This window comes from Xenopus tropicalis, chromosome 8 (genome assembly GCF_000004195.4).
Source record: "Xenopus tropicalis strain Nigerian chromosome 8, UCB_Xtro_10.0, whole genome shotgun sequence".
NCBI classification, from domain to species: Eukaryota; Metazoa; Chordata; class Amphibia; order Anura; family Pipidae; genus Xenopus; species Xenopus tropicalis.
The window spans coordinates 102,542,201-102,554,258 of NC_030684.2; the positions used below are offsets into that span (position 1 = coordinate 102,542,201).

Below are 12,058 nucleotides of genomic sequence, written 5' to 3' on the forward strand. Positions count from 1 at the left end.
CATCTATCCTTTCCACAGCACTCAGCACCTCCACCCCCCCCCACATTTAATGGGCAGCTGCTCTTTCACTGACCTGCTTCCCATGTTGCCTTGCTGATGTTGCTTCTTGTAAGAACTATAGCAAGTAATATATTAATACAAAAATGCTTGATCAAAATCGTTGTGGATTGCTCTGGTGTCTGGGCATTTGCATATTCTTAATAACACACCAGTCTATTATAAAATATAATTTCTTTCTTCTTGCTGTCTCTTAGCTTGTAATCACTTTTCCGTGGCTTTAGGACAGCAGCAGTCTGTAAGAATTCATAAAGTAATTGTGTTACTAAGGAGAAGAGTAGACAGATGCACTGGCCATGTACACAAGCCCTTACTGCACAAGCCTTACTAAACACAGCAGAAGATGGGAGGCAGTTGAAGAGAAGTATTATTACATTTATTTATAAAGAGCCAACATGTGGGGCGTTAAAGGAGGCTCCAGTAGTTGAAAGTAGCTTTTTCCTTACCTGTTTTTTTCATTTTTTAATTTACTCAAGTAAATAAATACTCGCACTCTGTGCAATACATAGAGGTCTAGGATCGTAAAAACACTTGACCCCCGACATCTCTCCTTCAAACTTTATTCTTCTTTAAGAACTCATGATTTCTTCAATTTACCTGTTTTATTATACATCTATGTTCACAAAAAAAGAGGTGCCATTGGCGTTGTTACAGAAAGTACCTTTATTGTGTTGACATTATAATATACACTATATTTTTGCACATTGAAAAATTTTTTGCAAAACAAAAAATTGATAGAAATAACAAAAAAGAGCCAACATGTTCCCTAGTACTGTACATAAGGGTACATAATAATTTGACTTACAAACAAATACATTAGATAATGAGGGCCCTGCAGACAAGGGCGTATACTCTTATGGGTGGGGATAATAAATGATGTGTTATTTTGGGAATTTTAAGAGAGCTGTTAGAAATTAATAGGTTAGCATGTAAACTTGATGGAAGAGATATTGCACAGTAGGGGAATGACAGAGCCTTGAAGGACCTTAAAATAGTTCAGTGGTAAGGAGGTTTCATCCAGATTTTCCTTTGTTATTGCCTTTTCAGTTTATCAAACTACAGAAACGGTGTATCAAAAATTAACTCTTCTCTGGGTAAGACTTCCGGTTAATGACAAATATTGTGGATATAAGAGTCTTGGTTGGAGGAGATGGTACAATGTAGTAAATACAATGTGGTAAAGTTGTCAGGGAATTTTAAGATAAAGACATAAACTGATTTTAAAACTTCAAGTGAAAACTTATATTTTTTGAAATTTGTAATTAATGTAAATTGGAGAGTTGCTTAGGTTTGCATTTTTTTTGATTTTGTAAAAATACAGCGTTCGGTTAAAACAGACTATGTTTTTAACGAATACATAATTGACAATTATTTTATATCCTAATAAGTAACCTATCAATAAATCCTAATAGGGATAGCCACTGATCTCTTTATTTTTAAATCTTTTATGTTGTACTAGCATTTCGAGATTTTCGTGATCAGCAAAAACAGGGTCTAACTGTAACAGAAATATGGTTAAAGCAAGTCTGATTAAGACTAATAAAGTATAAAGTGCCAGTAAGCAACCCGTTTTCATAAATGTGTTGTGTTACAAGTTCATGACAAAGAAAATTTGGAGTATGATAAGGCATAAAAGCTTATACACTTATAACTGAATAACATTCTTAGAGCAAATCAAGTTTCTTTTTAAAATGTTAATCCTTAAAACTGTATAATTATGACTAGCAAATAAAAAGTGACATGTTAAAATGTATTAAAGCTTTATACTTTTTCCTTTCCTTAGCTGGAAGCCAACTTATTTAATTTTGAACAAGCAAGAATATTTTTTACAAAATCAACTCCACATTACCATTAAAGGATTTGAAAATGATAAGTATGGATACCCTGTGGCATTTGTTTTGTATTGTAAAAATATCACTGATTTTCTTATTAACCGGGTAACTATTTTCAAAACAACTTTTTTTTTTTCATCCTATCCCATTGTTTCTATTTGTTAAAGTCATGTATCAAACTATTGGGCATCTTTGGAGTTTGGATCAATGTGGTTGTGTAAGGAGGCTAAGATGTAGTGGCACAAGGTAGGCACAAAGCAGCCCTGCCCTTACCACCTGCAATAGACAAGGCCTTATGTTAACTAAAAATTGTTACCCCCTTCCATTTTAGTTTACAAACACCTCACTCAGGGTATTTGTCTGTGTGATGAGTGCTTGTGTAATGTTCCACCACTCTGATCATCTTCTTTTCCAGTAACCACTTGCTGTCTTACATTTATAATCTACTTCTAATTATTGTACATATTGTGCACACAATTTGAAAATAATTCTAAACCTTTTATTAGAATCATTTACTTGTTGTTTAAATGTGTTGTTTTTTCTTGTAAATTGTAGCACAAAATCTGTACTTCATGGTTTATTAGCATTAATAAAGCAGTAGACCAGGCCAGACGTAGTTCAAAACCTCTGACAATATTCAGTTGCAATTTGTAGAAAATAGAGTGCCAACCAAACAAGCAGCTATTGTAAATTTTAAATGGTCCACATGTATTGAATAGTTTTTAGGTATTTTGTGAGATATGTTGTACATGGTGCATTAACAGTGTCTCATGTTTCAACCAAAATGTTTGTGTGTCTTTAAATGGCACAGCCAATATTTTTATTTTTCATGTTTTTATGAAGTTCAGATATATACCACAGAGCTGTATATTAAAGTATAATACAGAGCAATTTAAGCCAATCTTTTTTGGCATGGACCTTGCGAGTCTCAGGAGGTCGATTGTAATAGAGGAATTGCAGTGGGCCACTCCAAAGCCTCTTCAGTATGGTACAAACCGCTTCAAGTGAAAGGGAAATTGAATCCTAAGAGGGACCGGATTTATTATGGATAATCTAATTTTTTTTGAGAGGCCTACAACATTATTGAACTTTGCAATCAACTTTTGCAAAGTAGTGATTGATCCTAAAAATAATAACTGTACAATGCATAAAAACTGTATTTCTTTACTATAAGCATTTACAAAGATGAGTATATAGAATTGGTTTTAAAAAAACTGATAAAAAACTTTTTTTCCAACATTACAAACTAGAGGATCAAGCATTTTGATTAGTCATATTGTGTTTGGGGAATCAGAGATAAAGATTATCATATATGCTTGATTAGTGAAAGAACTTCCAGTGGTATACAGAAGCCTGGGAAGAGTAAGCAGCTTGATAACAATAATTGAAATACAATACAGATATTAAAATACATGAACGTACTTTCTGGTGCTAAATTCATAGAAAATGTATACATAGCATGTCTATTCTTAAAATAATTCCTACAGTGACAAGCACTAAGCCACAGATAAAATTATAAAAATACATCAGCAAATTACTAATTTTACAAAGACGCATATTACAGAAATACAGCAATCCACATTGAATATGGATTGAACTGACTTTTCCAACTTCATCATATACATTTAAAAAGTCAATGAGCAGAATATTATAGAGATTATTATTTTTTTTTTTACAGCAAATAAAGCAACTTAGATATTATTAATTACAGCCATAAGTTACGTGGCACTAAGATTGCCTGATTCTTAATTTGTTTTAATATTATAGCTTGGCATTTAGATTTGAAGAAATGTACATATTGCTGGTGATCTACAAAACTAGCTTTTCCAAACAGAAACTGTTCTGTCTTAATGAAATAAAGATACATTTTTTGTTGGTTTAGTTACATTTTGTTTTTAACAGAAATATATACCAGAAATCTCTGCATCAGTACAAAGAAACACTAAGACAACATCAAGAACAGTACATGGAATCCAACCTGGTAAAAGATTATTGTGTGAAAAAACAAGAACTTGATGATATCCAGAACAGAGTATTAAAATATATTGAACAACTGAAGAGGGAGGAAGAAAATATTTTATACATTTTAGGTACCAGATATTGTCGTTACTGTTAATTATCTGTTAGTCAGCTTACCACTAACAGCATACTCTTTTTTTTTTTTTTCCTTAGAGCCTGCTGATTTTCTGTCTTATATTCAATGGACTCTTCGACTGTATCCACTTTATTTATTACATTTTATATAGTAATATTGTTAATTTATAAATCCTCATCTGTTTCAAACAGCTAAAGCTAAATAACTACAAAGGAACAATACGGTTTAAAACCTTAATTGATTTTTATTTCTATATGTTATGCATGCACAATGTTTAAGTTGTCTTTAAAACTATGATTTCCTTGCATTTGTGTTTAGCACATTCATACCGGAATCTTTATTTGCTAAATGCAGGGCAGGGTACAAAATACAAAAAACAGGTGCAGGTCAGTCTTTGTGCTTTAGCATTCAGCAATGTTGTGCAGAAGAAGCAGGCTGGGGGAGGTATATGAGCATCCCATTTAACTTCCTCTTCCTTGTATGTCAGATGTGCAAGCTAGGCATTGTCAATGGACAAAAATGGCTCTGTAGTTATCACCTTTCTGGTGTTAAGCACAGGGCTATGTTGCATCCACAGCAGGCTGTACCATTACCATGGGCACACATGGTCTATGGGTGGTACCTAAGGGGCACAAATTTTCCTCCTAGGGCTCCACACTTATGATTTGTAAATAAGGCATAAATGTTTATTAATAATTAATACATCAATAATTAATTGTAACTTTCTGCTGTCCAACGTCTGTAGTACCAAGGGATGGTATTTTTATGGCCTATATGGGGAGGGCCAATAATAGAAGCCAGTTCTGACCCCTCCCCTCCCCTGTCAGGTTCACCTCCCACAGGCAGCATAGGACAGACAGTATGGCACGCATAGGGCAGGCAAAGTATGGTACACACAGGCAGGGTAGGGCAGGCAGAATAGGGAAGAAGACAGGGATACCTATCATGTCTATGTAAGTAACTGATTATGACCTCTCTAAGTTTGTACTGCAGTACATACAGTGAGTGGCACAATGCTGGCACTGCTCCTAGCGTCTGAGGTGTGAACTGGGGAACAATGTGGGCGTTTACAGTCTGAGCCTGAGTTGTGAACAATGCAGGGACTAAAAGGTGTGAACAATACATGGTTAAATACAGGGGATTACAGCCTGAATCTGAGGTGTTAATACGGGGTTCATATCCTGAATCTGAGATATGAACAATGCAGGGGCCCAGTTATTCTCAGTACTGATTCCATTTAAAGTTTACACAAAGGTAAGCAGTCACAACAGCCATTCAGGTGGGGGGCCACAGGCCACTAGTTGGACAGCACTGTTCTAAAGGAAGAGAGAAAAAGGTGTGCATGGATTAAAAGAATAGCAAAATAAAAAGTAGAGTAACGAAGGCTGACCCACAAAACTTTATATGATGCTCCCCAACTAGCTCCACGTCAAAACATGATAATGCCAAAACAAAAAATAATTAAACCAAACGTTTAAATATAATTGTCATTTAAAACATAATGTAAAAAAAAAAATGTGGATTTGGCCGCAGAATGAATCAAAACTTTAGTCAGCTCAAGCATGGCACTGTGTCAAGAACTACCTCATGTGTGAGGATGGCAGGAGGGAGCCTGACTGCTGAGTATTATTAGTATTATAAGCATGTATTTATAAAAAACCAACATATTCCGCAGCACTGAACAATATGTGGGTTTACACACTGGGCATACAAATTACATACAAAGAAACCAATAAGCAAGAAGAGCTTACAATCTATAAGAAACCCAAGTTAAGCATGTTGCAAGATGGATCTTTAGCAGAAGCCATGTAGAGTAAGCACAGTGATTTAATGAAGAATATTATATGCATAATAATACTGATACTATGTGAAATGAAAGTGGCAAGACCAAAGAAACATCCAGTGATAAGCAGATAGGCAAGCTGAAGTAAGGTCCTGAGGCAGACAAGAGGTATGGGGCAGGCTAAGCAAAAGTGGGCATAATCACCAAACAAACTTAATGATCCAGCAAGGGAGGCAGGAAACGACTGGTTTATATAGGCCTAATATGACCAGGCATGGGCGTCCGCAGAAAATTTTCCAAGGGGGGGCAAGTAAGCTAGCATCATCCTGCAACAGACAAATATATATATATAAATATATATATATATATATTTTTTTTGCAGGATGATACTAGGGGAGGCTAAAGATGGCCCATACACAGACTGACCTACAGCTAATGTGACACTTAGTGGATTCACTGCTGGCGTAAAAAGTTAACCTCCCAACTACTATCTTGCCGTTCCCACTGACTCCCAGGGATACTGTACAAAAGTGCGGGTGGGGGTGGTTTTTTTTTTTTTACCCTAAAATGTTTAGTATGTAAAAGTATTCATACGCGCACTTCTGTTAGGGGATCTGCAAACATTTGTGTTTGTGATCAGTTAGCTTCAAGGGCTAGTTCGCATTCGAATTCACTTTTATTTTTAATGGTTTTTCAGTTATTTAGCTTTTTGTTCAGCAGCTCTCCATTTGGTATTTCAGCAGCTATCTGGTTGCTAGGGTCTTATTTACCCTAGCAACCAGGTAGTGGTTTAAACAAGAGATGGGAATATGAATAGTTAAGGGGCCTACTTGGAAAAATAAGTAATACAAAATTATAATAATAATAAAATTGTAGCCTCACAGAGCAATATTTTTTGGCCCCCATTTGAAATCTGTATAGAGGCAGAAGAGAAAGGCAAATTATTCAAAAAAATTAATTAGGAAGCCCAATTGCAAAGTTGCTAGGAATAGGCCATTTTATAACATACTAAAGGTTAACTTAAAAGTGAACCACCCCTTTAGATGTGTTTATGTTAGTTTTATAGCAAGAAAGGCAGTGGATACTGACTCCCCATTATATGCAGTGAGACGCAGTCCGTATTTACAAAACCAGCACATTATATACAGTGAGAAGCAGTGGGTACTGATGGCAGATATTCAGGCCCTGGCACTATAACACTGGCACTGATACACAACATTGGCCCCACTGTAACTTACTATAAATGAACAAAACAATGACAAACAAAAAAAAAAAATAGTAAGTGCAAAAAACAACAACAAATATACAAACGCACAATGAGCTTTTTCAGAGGGAAAGAGTTAACTTACCCTCCATGTGTTAGGGTAGGGGATAGATTATAAATTATTATAGATGTCAGGTCAGGCAAAAAACAATTTAATGTCAGCTAGTGATTCTTTAGAACTGTATAGTACCTGTGGGATGAAAACTGCAGCAAAAGTTGAGAGTTGGTTCTTAGGTAAAGTTACAGCTGCAGATTCTTCTTTTCAGTCTTCATTTCTGTTTCCAGTTTGCAAAATCTCCCGATCCCTGTGTGCATCTGTGCTCTGATTGGTCAATTTTACTGTCTGTCAAGGAAGCTGTGCTCTGATTGGAGAATCCACAAGAAGAAAGATCCAATCGGAGCACAGCAAAACGGGCTTGAGGGGACAGTGCAGAAACGGAGTAAGGTTTTTTGTTTTGTTTTTTGTTTTTTTTGCTACTTTTCCGGGGGGGGGGCAAGTGCCCCCTTCTGTGGACGCCCATGTGACCAGGTTATAGACACCTGGCCTTAATGAGAGTGAGGGTGGAGACAGGGAAAATAGCAGAGGTAGCAGGTGTCTATATGGACAGTGGAGACCAGTGAAACCCAAATGGCTCCACTGGTTCAGCATGATACAACACCTGTTGAATGCCACATAGGACAGGGTTTGAATCCCTAAAGGTGGCCATATATGGCTACATTTCAGCTGCTGATAGTGGTCTGAAATGGTAGCTCATCTATCCGTGAATGGGATCCTCTTACTGGCCTGAAATTGCCCAGATCTCAATTGGGCAGGTTTGATTTTCTGGAGTGAATCTTCTCATGTATGGCCACCTTAAACTGTTTTATCAGATGGCTTGATCTAGCAGTGTGTCACGACACACTGCTAGATCAAGCCATCTGATAAAACAGTTTAAGCCAAATTGCATCAGATGCTTTTTAAATTGTGGATTATGAGCGTCTATCATCTGCCCCTTCAGATCATTAGCATTGCATAGTAATACAGGTATAGGACCTGTTATCCAGAATGCTGAGGGCCTGGGGTTTTCTGGATAAGGGATCTTTATGTAATTTGGATCTCCATAACTTGTCTGCTAAAAATCATTTAAAAATTGAATAAACCCAATAGGCTTGTTTTGCCTGCAATAAGGATTAATTATATCTTAGTTGGAATCATGTACAAGGTACTGTTTTATAATTACAGAGAAAAAGGAAATCATTTTTAAAAATTAGAATTATTTGCTTATAATGGAGTCTATGGGAGATGGCCTTTCCGTAATTCAGAACTTTCTGGATAAGGGGTTTCCAGATAAGGGATCCCATACCTGTATAGGGTTATAACCCTGTATAGGGTTATTCTTACATTTGTTAGTGTTATTAAAAAGGAGTATGGTTTTTCTTAGATTAGCAATTAATTGAAGGTTTGTTTTGGGCTCCAGTCCTTAAGAGGGATATTAATGAGCTGGAGAGAGTGCAGAGACGTGCAACTAAACTGGTTAAGGGGATGGAAGATTTAAACTATGAGGTGAGACTGTCGAGGTTGAGGTTGTTTTCTCTGGAAAAGAGGCGCTTGCGAGGGGACATGATTACTCTGTACAAGTACATTAGAGGGGATTATAGGCAGATGGGGGATGTTCTTTTTTCCCATAAAAACAATCAACGCACCAGAGGTCACCCCTTTAGATTAGAGGAACGGAGCTTCCATTTGAAGCAGCGTAGGTGGTTTTTCACGGTGAGGGCAGTGAGGTTGTGGAATGCCCTTCCTAGAGATGTGGTAATGGCAGATTCTGTTAATGCCTTTAAGAGGGGCCTGGATGAGTTCTTGAACAATCAAAATATCCAAGGCTATTGTGATACTAATATCTACAGTTAGTACTAGTGGTTGTATTTATAGTTTATGTATGTGAGTGTATAGATTGGTAGGTGTGGGTTAGGTGTGCTGGGTTTACTTGGATGGGTTGAACTTGATGGACACTGGTCTTTTTTCAACCCTATGTAACTATGAATGATGAAGATAACCTACATTTTCTTCTTTGTTGGGAGCTGTCTGACAACCAGTACATCTTGTTCTCTAGATTCTGCTACTAGCTTCTGCTTCTACCTTCAGATCTTTAAAGGAGAAGGAAAGGCAAAGTCACTTGGGGGTGCCAAAATGTTAGACACCCCCAAGTGACTTAAATCGCCTACCTTTTACCCCGAGTTGGTGCCCCTGTTCAGAGAGAACAGCACCAGCTGGGGTAGCTGTAGCGCTTCCTCCTTCCTTGTTCCGTGCGCGAGCGCATGCGCAGTAGAGTGAAAAGCAGAACTTAAACAGAGAAGTAGTTTTTTCACTCTACTGCGCATGCGCCTGTCGTTTAGTCATTCCAAAACAAAGCCGGAAGGAGGAAGCGCTACAGGTACCCCGGGCTGGTGCTGTTTTCTCCTAACGGGCACCAGCCCGGTGTACAAGGTAAGCGATTAAAGTCACTTGGGGGTGCCTAACATTTTGGCACCTCCAAGTGACTTTGCCTTTCCTTGTCATTTAAATTCTGCATAGCTGACATTAGCTTTTATTACTTATCTGATACTTTTACCTTCCATTCTTACAGTACATACCAATCAAAACCAAATATCTTATATTTATTCAAGGCATGCCATCACGCCTGAAAATGTAAAATATTAGGTGAAGTACTATCAATATGGATTTTAATTTTTTAGAAAGTTATATTGATTTGTATTTGCATGGGGAGGTTTATTTGCTAGCACGTAGGATTGTTTTTGTTTGGTTTCTAGAAAAAAGCTGTTGTAGTGTTATTTGAATTGTGGCATGGATTCTACCATAGAAATAAACAAAGGATAAGAGTTAGTGACACACAAGAAAAAATCCTTTAGCTAAAACGATGCATCCACTACAGGCCTGGGTTCTGGGGCATACAGAGTAACGGTTGGCTAGCATGTATTAAAACACAAAAACAGTTTTCCTATGTTCAAAACTGTATTCTGTGCCCAAAACTGACCATAGTGTATTTGCTCAACATGGTGGGTTGGCAGTTCCCAGTTCGCTGTATCTATTGTACTGTTAGGCACGTTCAAAGTCTTGTCCCAAACTAACATTTATGGGCCCATTTACTTAAGTTTTCTGAGAGAAGAAGAGTTTGAATTTTTTTTTATGTTTTGTTTTGTTTTTTAGATTTATGTATTTGTTTTTTAGCAGTGTACAATTGTTTTGTTTTTTTTCTCAAAAAATTCAAGATGAATTGAGTATTTTTTCAAAAAACTTGAGAAACTAACAAACGATAGAGATTTATAGAACTTTATGTCTTTTTTAGAATGAGAAAACGTTTGCCAGGTTTAAGTTGCCCTCCTATAGAATAGTAGAGAAATAGCAGTGACAGCCTGTCTTTGACACTTTTTTGAGGGAGAATTAACCCCATCATTTGTTTCACACATTTTCAAGGGTATATTACTCCTATCATTTTATTCTTTTTAACACATTTTCAAGTTAATCTGTTTTTTATTTCACCCAGTTTTAAGTGAAACTTAAAAACATTTTTACTTTGAATGAGTGGCAATGCTCCTAAAATAGCTGCTGGAGCACTTACTGTTTAGGAAAAATAAATGAAGATTCATGGACATGAACGGCCATTTTAATTTAACAAATTTGTTTAATTTTTTGTGACAGTAAACTCAGAATTTTTGTTCGACCCTACCAACATTGTTGTGACATTTAATAAATGCAAGAACGATCGTGTTTTATTAAAAAAAAATACCAATTCGAGTTTTACGAGCTTCAAGGCCAGAAAAATTCTAGTTTTAGTAAATCTGCCCCTTATTGTAGTACAAACTTGAGTATTAATATAGCATAGGTAGTACATAATGGCTATTATTAAAATTGACACACTCAGAAATAGTGTCTTGTCAGCCCTTTCTCTCCACAACTGAAGGGAAAGTCTTGGAATGTACCTATTACTATCTGCCCCACAGTTTAAACAAAGTATTTCCTATGTATTTAAACTGGTATGTATGATAAATAATGCTAGATGCTAGACTTGTGAAAAGTGCAAACTTGAGTTAATGGCATTGGATGAGCAATATATCAAGATTACAAAAACATTATTTGATGTGGTAAAGAGTAATAAGGATCATGAATAGTACTTTTCACAGAATTTAAGATAATAGCAAAATAAATTTTAGGGTTGTGTTTCAAAAACACATCAGGAAAGCAAAGTTTTTCTTTAATAAATATTTTCTAAGCACATAGTTTAGGAAGATACATTTTCAAATAAAAACACAGCATGGGTTGCTACATTTTCAGATAAAATACATAGAAAAAAGGTTGACAACATTTGACTCTAAATGCCATCTAAATTGTCTACTATATTATGAGTCATGCATGAGAAAATGCAACTACACCAAGATAAAAATGTTAACGTTAATTTTCTTTTAGTAATACAGGTATTGGACCCCTTATCTGGAAACCCATTATCCAGATAATTCTGAATTACGGAAAAGCCATCTCCCATAGACTCCATTGTAATCAAATAAGTCACATTTTTAGAAATGGTTTCTTTTTTTCTTTGTAATAATAAAATAGAACCTCTTATTTGATCCCAGCTAAGATATAATGAATCCTTATTGGAGCCAAAGCAATCCTATTGGGTTTAATTACTGTTTAAATAATTTTTTAGTAGACTTAAGGTAGGAGATCCGAATTACGGAAAGACCCCTTATCCAGAAAACCCCAGGTCCCGAGCATTCTGGATAAAGGGTCCCATACCTGTATATGTTTTTTTGTACTTGAGGAAAAAGAGTGATTTCATTAAATGTTTACATTTTCTGTATTTTCAAACTGACTCTTTACACTTTACCTTAACATATAAGTGTATTATTGAGGAAAAATACGAACGAAAACCTTACAAACATCACCCTGCTTTCAAGCAAGATTTCTGATATGACTGCTAAAACTAAGGATCTTGAATTAAAACTAAAACATATAAGCCAGGTAACCATTTAAAAAATAAATATGGATT

The 12,058-nt window shown here is 36.0% G+C and overlaps 1 protein-coding gene across 1 annotated transcript in view; it reads left to right on the top strand.

Moving 5' to 3' along the window:
- Positions 1–12,058, top strand: part of c14orf39 (chromosome 14 open reading frame 39) — a 48,082-nt gene that overhangs the window by 5,515 nt on the left and 30,509 nt on the right. Inside the window, exons 5-8 of the mRNA XM_031892354.1 lie at positions 1,841–1,930; positions 3,792–3,979; positions 4,062–4,104; positions 11,910–12,030. Coding sequence (XP_031748214.1) covers positions 1,841–1,930; positions 3,792–3,979; positions 4,062–4,104; positions 11,910–12,030 — 442 coding nt within the window. The remainder of the gene's footprint in view (positions 1–1,840; positions 1,931–3,791; positions 3,980–4,061; positions 4,105–11,909; positions 12,031–12,058) is intronic.